The sequence below is a fragment of the Numida meleagris genome, chromosome 9, assembly GCF_002078875.1.
Source record: "Numida meleagris isolate 19003 breed g44 Domestic line chromosome 9, NumMel1.0, whole genome shotgun sequence".
Classification (NCBI taxonomy): Eukaryota; Metazoa; Chordata; class Aves; order Galliformes; family Numididae; genus Numida; species Numida meleagris.
This window is the reverse complement of record NC_034417.1, coordinates 9743257-9760945: the sequence shown is the minus strand read 5'-3', so window position 1 is coordinate 9760945 and position 17689 is coordinate 9743257. Positions and strand designations below refer to the sequence as shown.

At 38.9% G+C, this 17689-nt stretch overlaps 1 protein-coding gene across 2 annotated transcripts in view; it reads left to right on the top strand.

Annotated features, from left to right (window-relative positions):
• Positions 1–17689, top strand: part of FBN1 (fibrillin 1) — a 151975-nt gene that overhangs the window by 95869 nt on the left and 38417 nt on the right. For both annotated transcript variants that reach the window (XM_021407256.1, XM_021407258.1), the window contains 9 exons: positions 727–852; positions 947–1075; positions 1821–1946; positions 2084–2209; positions 3097–3219; positions 7374–7499; positions 8227–8352; positions 16604–16726; positions 17305–17427. In XM_021407256.1, the coding sequence (XP_021262931.1) occupies positions 727–852; positions 947–1075; positions 1821–1946; positions 2084–2209; positions 3097–3219; positions 7374–7499; positions 8227–8352; positions 16604–16726; positions 17305–17427 (1128 nt within the window). The remainder of the gene's footprint in view (positions 1–726; positions 853–946; positions 1076–1820; positions 1947–2083; positions 2210–3096; positions 3220–7373; positions 7500–8226; positions 8353–16603; positions 16727–17304; positions 17428–17689) is intronic.

Below are 17689 nucleotides of genomic sequence, written 5' to 3'. Positions count from 1 at the left end.
ATCTTATTGTTGACTTCAATGAGCTGCAACTAAGTTCTGCAGAGCAAAGGAGGAGTAGGTAGTGTTTAATAACAGGAAATGATTCTGGCAGTTGCACTGCAGAACGTCTACATAGAAGGCAGCATCAATTTATGTAGTGTGGCCTTCATGTTTCCCAAAAGGAGGGATCACTATCATAAGAATGAACGATCTCTGAAGTCAACATTGTTCTTTTGTGTGTTGTTTTTGTAAGAAGTGATAATATCATATGTCCTTATCATTAAAGGTGTAGACAGGGAGCTAAAAGGACTGTGAAATGTGGCTTTTTAAAGAGAATACATTTTCAAACTTTTCCATGGCCTGTGTCTCCTCTTTCTCAGGCATTCCCTTTTTGAGGTTTCAAGGCTTAAAGTAGAAGAAGCAGGAAATCTTTGCAGTGCTAGAATAGCATTGTTCTGAGCAGAGGTCTTCTTTAGCACCTTTGTTACTTTACAGATTCTGTAAGATGAAGGGTACTTACCTTCCTGTAAAGCTCTTCCAAAATCCGTTGTTAAAGATAATATGATATAGTTGCTTATGAATGATTGTTGCTGTGTTGTGGGAGGTATAAAACGCATGTATAAATTGTGATTGGCTTCTTATTGCAGTATTTACATTTTTACTAATACATCCTTCTTGGAACATTTTGGACGTTTTGCTAGCTCACTATACAATCAAATGCCTAATATCAATCCATTTCATTTATAGATATCAACGAATGTAAGATGGTTCCCAGTCTTTGTACTCATGGAAAATGCAGAAACACCATTGGCAGTTTTAAATGTAGATGTGACAGTGGATTTGCCCTTGATTCTGAAGAGAGGAACTGTACAGGTAAATTGCATGGATCTCTCTCTCATAGTTTTGATTTGGAAGAGGAAAAATTGGACTACTTTGAAAATACTGTGAATGTTGTTTTGTGTTACAGATATTGATGAATGCCGCATCTCTCCTGATCTTTGTGGCCAAGGCATCTGTGTCAATACTCCTGGGGACTTTGAATGTGAATGTTTTGAAGGCTATGAAAGTGGATTTATGATGATGAAAAACTGCATGGGTATGTTTTTTTTTCTAGGCACAGATGTGCAGTAGTATCCTATGTAAGGTTTATTTCTGTGAAGCACTTGGGTTATTTTAAAGTCCTGATTGTGCCTCAATTTAGATCCCTCTTATTTTTGAATCTTATTAAAGCTCACTTTAACTTTGACTTGATTTCCACCCTAAACGTGAATTCCCTAGTTCTGTAGGATGCAAAAGCATAAATGAGCAAGGCTCAGGATTTTAGGAGGATAAAATTATCCCAACAGTCCCCAGCACAGTGAGTGGGATATCATCCTGAACTATCAGGTTAAAGCAGATTAAAATTTAAAAGCAGCCTTATTTTGTTTATTTGTTTGTTTATACTGCATTGTGGTTTAGGAGATAGCTAGCTGTCGCAAAGGTTCCAGAGTCAATCTGGGCTGATGGAGATGTGAGAAGCAGCAGACTATGGGGAGAGATGAATTGAGTCAAGACAGAGGAAAATATTTCTTGGCCTGTAGTAATCGCCTGCCCCAGTGCATATGTTGGTGCAGGGCAGTGGGAGGTGGCATGCAGGGGCTGTGTGAATATGGTGCATGGAGCAGTCCTGTGCCTTGTCTCAGCACAAGTATCAAACCGCTGGGAGGGCAGCAGGGCCGGTACCTGGGAAGGGTTTGGCTAAAGAGGTACACTCACAAGAAGTGCAATGCTGAGGCATTATCTGGGCTGCTGTGGTGGCAGTGCTGGCTCCTGCAATGATGTGCCTTCCTTTCTCCCCACAGACATCGATGAGTGTCAGCGCAATCCCCTTCTCTGCCGAGGTGGCACCTGCATCAACACAGAGGGAAGTTTTCGGTGTGATTGTCCTCCAGGCCATCACATATCACCAAATATCTCTGCATGTATAGGTGAGGCATGGACGCAAAGTCAGTATTGTACACAACTCTTTACACTGATCTTGTGCAGCCCTGCAATTTATTATGTTTGCTTTAGTATAATTTCCATACAGACATAAAAATGCGTTTGTCTTTTGCTTTTTCAACAGACATTAATGAATGTGACCTAAGCACCAACCTGTGCCGAAATGGACGTTGCGTCAACCTGATTGGAAAGTATCAGTGCGCTTGCAACCCTGGATATCAGTCCACAAATGACAAGTTATACTGTGAGGGTAAGGACGAAGTCCACTCAGAATGTCTAGTGAATAGGGAAGATAAAACAAAAATAATTATTTCTAGTAGTTAAGACATTTTTAACTGTGATTCAAAAATCTAGCAGAGTCTGTCGCAGTATTATGCAGAAAAAATACAATGTGCACATCCATTTCTTGAGAGGAGTAAAATTATGACAGTGCTATAGTTAACTGTCTGTATCTTATTTTTTTCTGGTAAATCAATCACAGTGCATAAAATTGAATACAGTTTTAAATGGCTTAACGTTTCAGGCTTTGATTGTCAAGAGGGAATACTTTGTTAACTCCTGAGTTCTATATTTTATTAAAAATCTATGTTCTTGAGAGACCATGAGGTAAAATCATGTGGCTTAATGGAATTTTTCCTGATTTGATCTGCAGTCATCTCAAATATAGAGCTTTTCCTGTAACTGCTTCTTGAAAGCCACATTTTGTAAATAACATTTAGCTTAAATGATCTATTGTGCACTCTTTTATTTGCTTACATTTTATTATGCAATAGAAATGCATGCAAAAATCTGCAGGCTTTAATTCTGCCTAGTAGATAATTCTGCCTAGTAGATGATCTTTACAAAAATTTTGTTACCTTCATGATACTGTGGTAACCCAACAGTGATGTTTTTATACATAAGGGGAATTTCAGAGGAATTTGTATAAGCAGTCAGATAATCTCATATCTTTTCCTCTGTGGTTTGCCTGAAATTCAACCTCTATTTGTAAGCACTTGAATGTTCAAGGAGCTTGCAAAACTCAAGTGTAGAAGCGGGATTACGGCTGCTCTGGAAAGCTAGCACAAAGTATGCCTGTAAAATGCGCTTCACAGTAAATGATATTATGGGTTTTAATTGTAATTTTCTCAATTTTAGATATTGATGAATGCAGCATAATGAATGGTGGCTGTGAGAACTTCTGTACAAACTCAGAGGGCAGCTATGAATGTAGCTGTAAACAAGGATTTGCACTCATGCCAGACCACAGGACGTGCACAGGTAAGGGAAATTTTTGGAGCTTTTCTGCTGTAATGGATCATTTCAGTATTTTTTAAATTGACCTTTTCAATTTTTTTGTAAATTAAAACTTTTATAAAAGATATACTGTAAAAATAATGTAATTAATGCATGGAAGGTGAAGTTCTTTTTCTAAAGTAAATATCTCCAAAGTATCAAAATTTGGCAACTGTAGGTTGAATTGCTTTGAGGGGAATTGGATGTTTGTAGTTTCCGAAAGTGTACAAGTTGATTGTGACTTTGGTAACAAAAGGCTGTGATTTTTTTGATAGCAGATGAGCTTTTTTTTCCCTTAAGAGGTGTTACCATAGATCAAAATCCAAAATGGAAAACATCATTGTAAACATAAGTCAAAATGCCATGTTTGTATACTGTATAAGTATATTAGAAGGCAAACCGGCAGAAATGCTATAAAATTGGTTATTTTATCCTGTTCTGTGATTGTGTGTTATCTGCTCTTATGCAAGCAAAAATAAATCCCATTTTTAATCTTTGTTTAGTTGAATGAAAGTATCCTGCAATACTTCAAAACTGAATGACTTTCAGATAAACTAAAATTTGAATAGTCCTAAACTTTCTTAGGAAACAGCTCTCTTGCACTCTAAGCAGAATTTGTGAGAAAATTGTCAGAACTCTGTATCAACTGGGTGTTCTCCTTTGGGATTCTGGAAGTCATAATCCCAGTAAGTGAATACTACTTGGTTACTGGAAAGTTACCACATAGGTTACTGGAAAGATATTTCTTCTCTGCTCTTTTCTTACTTCTTACTGCATATGTATTTGCCAGCTGTTTGCCAATTCCTTGAAGAGCATGAGAAATATAACAGGGTTAATCCCTTGGAATAGAATTGCCTTTCAAGTTGAACAAATGAGTTTCCTATACAGAATTAGTAGAGAGAGCTCTCATTCAGAATTTGTAAATATTTATAAACCTCTGACCAGGGTCTAATTTACCCTGAGGCCAATTTCTACCATTGCAAAGGATAAAAGAGCTTTAAAGTATGGTTTAATTCAGTTTCCCTCCTATTGAAAGATTACACTGTCACAGTGCTGTAAAGTAGCCAATCTTCAGCAAGCATCTGACCCTTGTTCAATGAGAAAAATCTAGAAAATTAAGTATTTAAAAACATACAAAGCTTAAATTACAGACAGTTTTATTTAGTGATCAGGGATAGGTCAGTTTTCTAGTAAAGGCAAATTCATGCAAAAAACATCAGTGTTCGCGTTTTGGGCACCTTTTCAATGCAAAAATAAAACTGATGAAAATTGTCCCTCAATCAAAATCTAAACCTGATAGGACTAGAATGTATGTACATGACAGGGAAGGGAAGACGAGGGGAGCAGGGATCTGTGATCCACTTTTCTGTTTTCTTCTTCTTGGCTTGACTAGGAAATGAATAACAAAAATGTGTGCTTGGGAAATCTTAGGGATTTCAAGTCTGCAGGGTACAAAAAGTTCTCCTCTGTATCAGCCCTACTTGCCCCTGGCCACCCAGACAAACCTCTAAACCCAAGAAGAGAATGGATCAGAGCATCCTTCTGCCCATTAAGCTACAAACTTTGGAATAGAAAACTATCATCTTTTCCTTTTCAGAGTTAAACAGGGAGGGAGCAATTGTCTTTGCTGTGTGGAGAGCATGGGTTCTCAGTGTTTTTGTCGCATATTAACTTGATGATAAGCAAGTCCCTAGAGGTTTATAGTCAGGTCTTACATGGATGAGGAACACAGAAACATCTGATCTTAGTTGTTAATTTTTGCATCTCTCTATCTTACATTGACCCTGAAAAATCAAATTTCACTCATAGGCTAGCCATTAATAGCTATTAACTATTCATTTTCATATTGTCCTCTAAGAAAGGCTTGAGTGCAACTGTCAATGTGTAAGGAGGTATACATAATTCTGCTGATTTCTGTAGACCTGTTCATGTGCTTAACACGAAGTACCGTAGTAAATGGAAATCTAACACTCCCAACAAATGATTGCATCTGTGGGGAGCTACTGATGTCAGGCTAGAACAGGTTGCTGTGCTAGATCAGGATGCTATACCAAATCTAAAAGATAATTTTTATCCTCATTTCTAAAGCCAATTCATAGGATTATAATCCTGGATTTATAGAGATGCTGCCAATAGTTGGGATTTGAAGGATGAAATACCAGATTTTTGGTAGTACTATATATCTTTCTGAGCATATCCAGAAAAGACTGTAGATACAATTAGTTATGGGCACAAATAATGGTTAAATTTTGGTCAGAGGTTTTTTACTTACCATTTGTGTAGCCAGATATCAGCTATGTCTGCATGTGTGTCAAGTACTGATAGCAGAAATACCAGACACTTTTGGATGTCAAGTCAAACTCTACCCAAGAAAAAACCCAGAGCTGTGAGGGGCCATCTTCACCACTCTTTTAGTATCTAAAAATGCTGCCTTCTTCTCATGAAAAAAAATTAATTGCATATATACATGAATTGTGAATATTCAGTCTGCATGTTGAAATTTTGGTCTCCACCCAAACTTAGTGAAAAATAAGAAAAAATAGTTTTTGCAACATTTTCTACTTTGCTGAGAATGTCTGGTTTTTGTGTGTTGTATGTTCGTGCAAGGTACATGATTTAGTAGCACGGTGACCAGAGTATGTGAAACACCTTTTTTACATTTTCTGCTTGCGCTCTGTGAGAACATGTCTTTTATTTTTAACATCATACAAAGCTAGAAGCCATTACAGAATACATCTTGATAATTGAGCTGGTAAGAATGCTGTTCAGTTCAGTAGTAGGTCAGGTTTGAATTGGTGAGGTTATGCATAAATAATCTGCTCAATTAGGAGAAACAACAGGTTCTTTGTCAGATTATTTTCCCCCAACTGTGAAATCAATACAGTGACAGGTTAGTAAATAAAGTTCTTTATTTCTGTCATTATTATCCCCATTTCTAGAGCTTGATTTTGCATGTTAATTCAAATTCCATTCCAAATTAACATTTCCAGGCTAATGTCCATGCCAACATTATTTGCTCTTTACGATGAACAGGGATGGGTCAGCCTTCTTCCTTGCAGAAGCTGTGTATTCACAAAAACACTAGTGCTAGAAATATAGAAGAATAATGAACATAATATTTTTAGTTAAAGTGAGTTCATTTTCTGCAGCTGCATAATTACTGCAATCCACAATAGACCAGACTGATAATGAGTTACACCCTTTCTCTCAGAGGGAGTTCCTGAATCTTGTGCTTTTTGTGCTAATTTTTTTCCCATGGAATCACTACACAGTTTTTGATTTTCGTTCTTGCTGGTCTGTGTTGGTGCTGACACAGGGAGATTCTAGAAATTTTTACAAGGAACACTGACATAACCCCAGGGACTTTGAAAGACTCCAGACGTTAGCATGGCTGCATTAACATAATAAAGCTTCTGCAGTTGGCCTCCATCACTGATGGCCAATTTCAAGAACTGAAAAAACATCTTATATGCTAGAGGATGTAAGTATGTGTCTGGGCTGGCCAGTCAACAGAAATGCTAATAAGTAAATAGATTAAATAATAATTATATATATACATATATATACACACAAAAAAAACCCTATTTCCTACCACCTCCCCCCAAAACCCCAAGCAAACAAACATAAAATCTCATAGTGAAATAAATGTACATGCTGTACTTATTCCCATCATGGGCTTGACTCCAGTTTGTCCAGTGTTCCAGCTTGTCACCACTCTTGAGACATGCACATAACACAACATTTTTAAGCTCTGTGAAGTCTGGTGTTTTTGTCACTGAATTTGACTTCAGAGCTTCCATTGACTTCAACAATGATGGATTGTGTTTAGGAATCTCCAATTACTTGTAGCCATGTGGTGTGACAAAGGTTCTGTGTTTGTTTCTCTTAATGACTTTTCTACCTACAAAGCTGGTTCCTGCTCCTCTTGGATTCAGAGGGGAATGTTTACCATTGACTGTACCAGGAGGGGAGATTACTCATCAAGAAGATTTTGCAATATACCTTTCAGTTATTTACAAGGATTCAGTCTTAATTGTGATTACCAGAGCATTAAATATTTGCTTACCATGATTATGGCTGGTTGCACTGCATAAAGGTAACGTGTCTAAGACATGTTTTAATCTGAATTTTCCCTGCAGATATTGACGAGTGTGAAGACAATCCTAATATCTGTGATGGAGGCCAGTGCACAAACATCCCAGGAGAATACAGGTGTCTTTGCTATGATGGATTCATGGCATCTGAAGATATGAAGACTTGTGTAGGTAAGTGAAAATACATATTTTCCAACTTCCCTTAACTAAGGAAAAAATATTTATTAAGGCACTGTTACCAAGTAGGCAGTCAGTGATACTCAAAGAGTATTGCTCTTATGCTCTAGTTTTGGCCACCTGAGAATAGGAGGAGCTCCAGTGCACAAGCTGCATTTATCAAATGGAGATGCAATCTCTGTATGTTCCTGTAAACTCCCAGATCAAGTTGAAATGCAGACATGGTGATCTATAATAGCATATCTCTGGGTGCTCTTCCAGTAAGATTTTATGCAGCTAAAATCAAAGAGAGTTTGTAGAGAGGAACTGGTGATGGGTGACACTGGGGAAATTTTCTAGCAAGATAAATTGTCAGTGCTGATTTAAACTTGTCACTAAACCAAACTGTAAGCAAGTACCGTGCTTTGGTAGAATAAAGTAGAGAAACAGTGAATCCAAATCAAGTTTTCATATTAAAATAAAAAATCTGGAGGATATATTTTTTGGAAAGGTATTTTTCCAAAACAGGATAATGTATGCATCTGTATGTGTGTATGCAGGCATCTATAACTGTGTACACACAAACATGCATATGCATAAAAAACATAAATAAACAGTCATAGTCATTCTTTGGACAGTAGTGCTGATTCTGAGTATTTTTCAATGGATTGTATCTCAGAGATTTTGCTAGTTACTTTCTAAGGATTTTATTTAATAAGTATTAAATTATGGTTTTTTTTAGATGTTAATGAGTGTGATCTGCATCCAAACATTTGTCTGAGTGGAACCTGTGAGAACACGAAAGGCTCATTTATCTGCCATTGTGATATGGGATATTCAGGAAAGAAAGGCACGACGGGTTGCACAGGTATGTTTTAAAGTTAATATTTAACCTTTAGTTAAACTTGTGATTCTGCAAGCCCTTTTTTTCTCCTCTTACTGAGATTCTTTTACTTATTTGCTTTAAATATTGTAATCCTTATCCAAATGTGCTGAGCTTCTGGTCTGTTGAACTTGGGTGGCACAGCATTCTGCCCAGTACACCTTCTGCCAAAATGAGTGATCAAATGGCTGCTGGGTGCTCACCACATTGTTGTTGGTTTAACAGAACAGAAAATGCTGCTGGCTGTAACTTGACAGACTACTGAGGACCACCATGCTTTTAAATTAGTTATTGTATACTGTGCATGCAAATTGCAGGTATCTGTTCCAAGTGTTGTTTTGGCAAAGATAAATGATTTGAAATATGTACTAAAATATATTTTCAGTTTTTGCAAAGTGGCAACAATGCAGCTACCCAACTACATTATATGAGCAAAATCAGAATTTGAATTAGTTAATATATTGCCAACTAACAGAAATGAGCTTCAAATACACAGACTTAGAGGGCATGATATTAATAATCCTAGTGCTGGTGTCTCAAGCCAAGGTGTTGAGAGTCTTAAGCATTGCCCAAAATATGAATACAAACATATGTTTAATAAAATTTTCAATGTAGACTTTGAGTAAACACATTTCTGGCAATGTTTTTTGAGACAAACTTTTATTCTTAGTCTGCTCTTATTGTACAGAGTTAATAATATACTTCTGTAAGTGCCCCAAGTATAGAAGCTGGTTTTTAACAGCTCTCGTAGAACAATCCGAGAGCTGAAGTTGTACGTTGCATATTGGATTGTGGATGAATAGTTATGCATTAGTAACAGCTGCCTTTGACTTACATATGAACTGATCTAAATCCAAGAAAACCTAATTGTACCCTGTAGACCAATATTTCATTGTTCTTTGTTTCTATCCTAAATTATGTGGAGCTCTTCAGTTCTCTAGACCTGAAAACCTTCATGCTGATCAGTTACACATGTCGCAACTATCATTCCCAGTATAATAAGTGATGGTTAGGAGCAGTCAGGGAAGATGAAGCAACTAGTAGAAGACAAAAGGCAGAGAAAGGTCCTGGAGGCAAGAGAGGAATCTGAGGTATGGCTTCTGAGGAAGTGCCTGGAAATAACCACAATTTTGGCAGCATGTGGCTCCGGGTAGTAGCAAATGTCCCAATAAACACTTTTTTTTTTGTTAACAGAGGCAGGGAAATCCCTCCCTCCTGGTCCCAGCCAAGCCCAGCCTTCTGGACGGATGCTATCTGCCATGTGGGTCTTTCCCACTGCCTCCCATGTATTCCCTCCCTATGTCTTTCCTGCAGCCCATCCTTTGCTTATCCTGGGTAAATGCTAGTGTCCCAGGGAGGATGGTGCTCACCAGGATACTTTAATTATGGCAGATACTGCAGATGCCTTCAGTAATTCTAAAAAGACCTAAGGAAAAAAGGGTGAAGTATTAGTTGCACTGATAAAGATGAGATGGGACCATACTCAAATCACCAAAATATTTTGGACTTAACTCTTCAGAGAAGGGAGGATGCAGAGCAGGACCTTCCTAGACTAGTTTCATGCTGAAGAGACTGTGTAGGAACCAAAGCATAGGTTATGGTCCTGTTGTAGGATCTGCAGTGTGCAGGTTCTCATATTCTGACTTTTAAAAGGCCTGATTTACTGGTGGAGACCTCTGAATTCCACACATCATATTTGCATGGCCTTAGTTATCACAGCTGAATTTCCTTTGCTCAGGTTAAGGAGCCCATGAGAGCATCTTTCAAGACTTCTTTTGGAGTGACCCTCCAAAACACAACAGCACCTTGACCCCTGGGCTTGATTCTTGTCTTACAGAGAGATCAAAAGCATTTACAGTTTTTAGGAACTCCCATGAAAAAAAAATTGCAAAAATGTGTTCAATGGGAGGTTCTCTGTTTCATGAGAACAACTAAATAACATCCTCTGGGTTCCATTACAGTTTTGTCTAAATATTTCATCTCCCTTGTCATTAGTGATTGTTTCCATTTTAACAAATAAACATGTTTTTTCCCCAATCATTTAACAGCATTCAGAATCCACCCACTGACTTAAATTCCCATCCCACACAGATGTTATTCCCCCCTCCTCCCTGGTTCTCACTAAGATTGTGGAATGAGTTTAGTAACAAATATAAAATTAAAAATATTTTATGCACAACTGTGCCCTGTAAATGCAGGTTTCTAAGGCAAAGTGCTACAGATGGCTTAATTTCCATTCACACAGCAAACTGTGACAAGACTGACACGAAGCAGTTCATTTTAGATTTTTCTAGAGAGCCAGTGGTACATAGCCACTAGAGAAAAGGTTGCAAGCTTTCCCCTATCCCAGTTCCAGACTGCTGAGTTTCATGACAAATTTCTCTGCTTTTTCTGTTAATAAAGCATTCATGTGTTTGTGCAGAGATGAAATTCTGTATTGGCACTTGCATTTGTATGTTGTGATTCATCACCACTCTGGAGCATTGCCTGTAAATTTGCAATATTTCACTGTTGATGCAGAGTCTTAACTTTCCTTGCTCTGATACTTTCACAGAGGAAAAAGCTTTTCTCTGACTTGCCCCCACCCATCCTTGCCAATTAGAGCTTGGTGCTTCTAGTGGAGCTCTGCTTGGAGAAGCTTAAGGTTGGGGTGCTCTTCATAATGTCAAGTTGAGTGAGTGGAACTTGGGGGCAGAAGTTGCCTGAGACATTCATCAGATCGAAACCAGAGGTGACCAGATAGTCAGTTGGCTTTCTCCACAGTGTGCCCTTGGGATTGGAGAGCTGGGGCCGGTTTCTGCCGTGATGACTTCATGAGGGCCATGCTGGTACTGTGTCGGGAAGGGCTGGTGGACGGTGTTCAGCTATGGCCTTGGTGAGAAGGATGAGCTTAGGCACTTTAGTGTTGAACTCTACTTACTGTCACTCAGTAATGATAATTATGGAGTGAGTGCACGCTGTTCAGTACTTGCATGGCTGACAATAACATAGCCAAAAAGATAAAGATACCTGATAGGGTGAAAAGAAAAGGTAAGCCCTGTCATTTGCCCTCGGAAGTAGGTCCATAACACTTGTACAGTGTGCTTGCCTGTATCCCCCCTGCATTTGGCTTCTCGCCCTTCCTAGTACATTGTGCTTCAGTGTGATGGCACAAGGTAATTCTGGTATCAGTGAACACATACGTTTCCTGTTATGAATTTGGGAGCAGGCTGTATCGGGACAAATACAAAAAAATGTTAATGTTAAGATGTTGCCCGCCAAATGGGGGTATTACAGAAGGAGAGTACTGTGAGTAGGCATCTTTCCAGCAACAACATACTGCACCCCAACATGGTGATGTAAGGCAAGAACTGAACTGCCCCTTGTGAAATTCCAAGAGGAGCTCATGGTGTAGTATGTTAAATAAAATCTAAGAGTGATTCCCAAAGGAGAAAACTATGTTACAGGCATAGAGCTAGGATAGAGAAATTTTCCATGTATGATTCTACTTGTTATGTTGAAACGAGCACTAAGCTGAAATTCATGGTCTTCTCCTTTCTGAAAAGTATTCTCCCTTCATGGCTCCTTTTACTCACCTGATTACATGGGCAGCATCCCAGGAGGAGGAAATGCCTCGTGACTTCCATCAGACGACTGGCCTGGTGGGAATTGGGCCCAGGCCTGAAATACCAGTGGAACGTCAGTGGAATAGAATGCACAGATCTGTAAAGAGTGCCAAAAACAATTCAAAAGCCAGAAAGTGCTTAAGGGATTTGCATAATTCTTGACAAGCAGCACTAATTTATAGGCGGAGACTAAATTCACACTTTGCTAAGAATCCTTATAGCCTATTGAATCCACAGTGAAACTGAACAGCAAGTGTACACAGAGTACCTTGATGCCTTCATGCTCTAAGACGGATGTGTGAATTGTCATGGCATGGGTTAGTGTTTACTCACACTCTGTTCGAGTATAGAATTTCCTCTGATTTTGGATGTTTCCAGACTGCAGGTGAGAATAAAGTGATGTATCTCTATGCTATTCTCTGGCTGATTTTTAATGATCTGCTTGCAGACGGCATGGAGATTCTCCATGCAGATGCTGTCTGTCTCTTGCATTCCACTGCCATATTTGCAAGCATAGTGCCAACACAACAGGTATATATGAAGTGTGCATTTCTGCCGCACATACACAAGCCTTAAAAACTTGTGTCTCTGTGATTAATGGGTGAGATGCTCTATTAACTGAGAGAAAAAATATTTGTCCAGAGAAGAGAACTAAAGAAGCCAACAAAATAGGGTGACTGACGTGTTTTTTTTCCCCATAGTGCTTGGGATTGTTATGATGTCAGATCTGCATATTATTTGTCATGCGTATTCTCATCTGTTGTAGGCAGACAACTCCCTTAATATTAATGGGAGTTGTGCAATTACAAAGCTGACAACATGTGTGCAGCAGGACTGGGGCACAGTGGGACTGGCTGAGGGTGCAGTGTCAGTCTTGGATTGGAATGTCTTTATTTTCTTTGGCTTGTCACAGCCTCACACTGGAGGCAGAAGTAGAAAGTTGATATAAATCAGTGAGTCATTCTTTTACTCTTTAATGAAAATCCCACTGAAGTCAGTAGGAATAATCCATCCTTGTGCTAAACACTGTCATGAGTAGCATCCTCGTGTGTGCTCTTTGGGTCTTGATACCTTTACTCATACTGAGTAATGCCTTACTCTTCAAACAATTGCATGAAAATAGTTGGAGCTATTTGAGGAGTAGTACTGTTTGTACTGCCATGCAGACAGCACAATCTGGACTCTTGCTCTTATTAAAGATATTTATGTTGTATTAATTTTTCCCCTGCAGAGCTCAACTTCTCCTTTTTCTTTCGTTCTGTGAAGTCATAATTCAATACTTATGGCAACATAAATCCATATTAAGCTCCAGTATAAGCAGGCATAAATTCCATTGATTTCACTGCCCCATTTACACAGGACCATGTTTGGTCTGAGATCTCTTCTGCCTTGGAAATAATTGCAGTGCAATAAATTTAGGCTTATACCTCAGCTGTGCAATGAAAGGGGAGAATAGGGATTACAGCAAAATAACGAGTAAGTTAAATAGAGATAGATTTGAAAATAAGTAAAATCTGGATCAAAGCTAGTGATGGTATGTTATATACCTCAATCAGCTTTCATCTAAAGATATGAAAGCTTTTCCGTGCACCAATGAAATAATCCCTGCAACATACCTCTAAAGGTAGATGGTATTAGAAAATATATTTTGCATTCCCCATTTAATCTTTACCCAGGCAAAAAGCATTGAAATGATTTTTTTTTTGTGTGTGGATAAAAGCTAAAAAGGATTTCAGGATTTTGTTCAAAGCAAGTGGAATGCCATTTCAGTGGGTGATAACTGAGAAAGTTGATCCCATTATAAATACCCCTGTTTGGATATAGGTTTGAGCTCACAACTTTCATCCTGCAGAAGATTCCAAGCCTTTTAGCATTAGTGTCAAATAGCTGAGAGGCAAACAAGGCTGGTGGGGGAAGGTGCTCAGCTCATAAGCTGTGAGAAAGTGCAGCAATGTCTTTCTCTTCCACTGAGGGATACTAATGGAGACTCTTGGGTGCAAGCTGTTAGTGAACCAGTGCAAAATGGGATAGAGTCACTTGATGTAGAATTGCAAATTATTTTTAGATTGCCTTAAAATTGAGCCTGAACATGACTTCATTGTGGCGTAGCTGTTGCATGCAAGTTTCTGTTTGTGTTTGGCGGTTTAGAAGAATTCTTGGCAGAAATATCTCGACTGATGATGATTTTTGTTGTTTTGTTGTGCTTCAAAGGGTATAAGGAAGCATGTGATTGTTTCAAAGCATCAAATAATCAAATGCAGAGCAATCACAATGTTAGCTGAGGTTTAACAGTTTGGTTTTAGAAATCATGTAAAGGTTAAAATATAGAGTGTTTGCCTCAGCTTTTTTATGTCAGTGTTATACCATAACTGACCTCTAGAAATTCCTTCTAGTCTTTCCCTTCAGTCCAAGCCAAAATGAGAGTTGTTGTTTTTTTTTTCTGACCACCCTGAAGATTTTGAACAGACACTAGTTTCCTGTTACAGTGATGTTATCGGCGTATGAGTTTCTGCGGATGATGAAGGCAAATATGCTCTGAGATTATCTGCTCCTGACACTTTTTTCTTTTTTTTAAGCTTTTAAATATGTGTCCATTTGTATCTTTTCAAGCTTGTCAGTGCAGTCAGCATTCATTAGTAGTAGATTCCAGCTGCCAGACTTAGATCTGTATCTGGACTTCAATATTCAGATTATGGGAATAGTCATGTCTGGAGTTTTGATTCAGAGCAGTGTCTTGTTTAGAAAAAAACTCAGAAGAATAAGATTAGATGCAGTTTCCCTACATAGACTTAGGCAATCAGTGTTCTTGGGTAATTTCTGGACTTGAGAATTTAATTGTAGGATGAAAGATACATGTGATCTGCTTCTCAGAGCTGCACATAGCTTTTGTGAAAAGACGGAATATATGTGTAGGGCATAAAAAAAGGACATCGAGCCTTACATCTAAAGAAGGGTGGGCAGAAAACCAATGGGCTATCAAGGAAATGGCTAAGATCTTATCTGAACACTCTCCCCAGTGGCTCCACTCTTGCCCACTTTAAGGAGCTAATTGCTTTTAGATACTAGGGGATGTGAGGTTTAAGGGTTTGGGGCTAAGAACCCCAGTGACTTTTAACTGGTTGATGGCTCATACCCTCTCTTAATCATCTCCCCAGAAGGGATCTGAGCTGGATTTTTGTGTATGGAATAACGCATAGTTCATGTGATAGTTTTCCCTTTCCATCAGCTTTGTACAAAATGTCATGCTTTGGCTTACTGCAACAGCAAAGACATCTGGGAGCGTGAAAAAACTGATAAAAATATTAAGTGGTTTGATGTGAATTCTATATGATTTACATCCTGTATATTTGTAAAGCACAGTTAGAGAGAGCTTAGTTACAGAAAGCACTGTAAATCCATAGCTCAGATGTGTAAGAGAATTTCTGCTGGGTTTGTTACCAGTAGTAATTTCTGAAAACTTTGCCTTTGAGTTTGTACGTTCTCCAAGTACTTATACGGAACATTAGTATTGTTTTATGACAAGGAAGAGTGGAGTTCAGTTTGGTTTTTTTCTGCCCATACGTTTTGACACTGCCAGAGAATGACTGAGAATCAAAATAATGTGAAAAAAGCAAATATTCTAATAGAATGTGCTGGCATGAATGTGTTATATTAAAGTTTGGATCAATTGCTGCCTGGTATCTCTAAGGATGAGGATGTTAACTTCTTTTCCCACTGTGTTAATAAACTGCATGCCTGGTAATCTTTGCCTCCATCAGCTATCACATCAAATACAGTGATAGAACCCCTCCTCCACCTTCCACACAGTATCTGGCAAAGCAGAACCTGGCTTAATTAACTGTCTGGGAATGATCCTAGGAGGAGTTTGCAGGTGGTACCCAGCTGGTGTTCATCAGCATCCTTGAAAATACCAATGGGGAGCGTGGGAGTGCTATGTTCCAGGAGTCTCTGTGCAGCAGTCTCCTCCGAGACCTTTTAGCAAACCATGCACTGCCAAGCCACCTGAGTCCCTCTCAGGTGGGAGACCCCAGGATGGGCAGATGGGAGTGCTGTTGTCTTACACACACATGCTTAGCTCTGTTAAGGTATGCTCGGGATATGCCAGTAAAGTGTAGTGATGTCTCTGAATTGTCAAGGCAGCAGAGGTCCTCATGTCATCAGCTCTTAGTCTCCAGGTTTGACCCATAACCTATGGGAAAGCTGCTTGACAGACACGCATACCTGGATGCCGAACATCTGCAGTGGTAATCTTTATGGTTGCTAGTCCTCTTCTTCCCAAACGCTGTGTCCTCATCTTCTTTGTGAATGCGCTGGTTAGAAGAAGAAGAAAAGCTATGCCACTTGTTTCCTCCTTAGTTGTAAAAAGCTTTAGAGTGAAATGCAGAAATGTTGTTTTAAATACCTAAATATCAGAAAAACAGGCAGTAGGCCAGCACGCGTGAAACACACTACGTGCTTCTTTGCTTTTCTTTGTAATTTTATTTCTCCTCTGTGCTGCTTTTAAATGTCATGTTGTAAAGAAATGCTGACTTGCTTTCATGTTCACGTTGTCTTTCCTGAGAAATAACTATATTAGTCTGTCTATGAGAAAGTTTGATCCATGGGCTCTTCAAACATCTCTGTGTTTACAGATATCAACGAGTGTGAAATTGGAGCCCATAACTGCGATAGACACGCCATTTGTACAAACACAGCAGGAAGTTTCAAATGTAGCTGCAGTGCCGGCTGGATTGGAAATGGTATCAAATGCACAGGTGAGAGTTGTATGCATTTGTATTTATTTGTAAGGTCTGATCAACACTGGAGCTCAGCAACTCCAGAAAAAACAATACCACACCTACAAATTGAGAAGACAAGTGATTATCATGCTTGTTAGGTCAATTTGACATGACTTGTTGGAGGGCAAATTCTCTGCCATGGTAACTGAGATCAACATTGTCTCATGTTTGGCTTATGAAACAGTGGAGGTGGACTGGACCATGGAGAGAGACAGTGTGTCCTTCAGAGCAGCTCGTGGCTCTCAGGAGACAGTGAGAGGTCTCTCAGTACTCCCTGTAAAAACAAGATATAACCCAGAAGTTCTTAGCCTGAGAAGTGCCCTGTGACTTCCTCATTCACTCTTACCTTGTCAGTCTGCTTTGCTGGGCTGCCAATAAGTTGTACTTGCTTTTCCAGTCAGATGGCTCCACATATGTGTAGGTTTTATTCTAGAGAAGATTATTTTAAGTAGGGGTTCTGTTTGCCATATGCCATTTAAAGTGTGTATTTGTACTGAGATGGTTTTGTTTTGTTGACTAATGTTGCTTTTTAAAAAATTATTATTTTTTTAAAGATCTGGATGAGTGCTCCAATGGAACCCACATGTGCAGCCCACATGCTGACTGCAAGAATACAATGGGGTCTTACCGCTGCCTGTGTAAAGAAGGTTATACTGGGGATGGCTTCACTTGTACAGGTGAGCTTCCTTAGGAATGAGAAAAGTGCCGTGCTTGAATACTCACCAGGCTCTTGCTTATTGGTATTATAATTTATACACAAATATCAGTGAATTAGTATTCACAGTGTAAGCTCTGTGATTTTGTACTCAGAATTCCCATTCAGCTGGAATATAAAATGTGAGTCAGTTCAAGGATTGCGTTGTATTAAGTCTGGTGCTCCCAAAATTTGGTTGCTGTTTCAGAGGATAGCATTTAAACTGCAGCAAGTGCCCAAAGAGA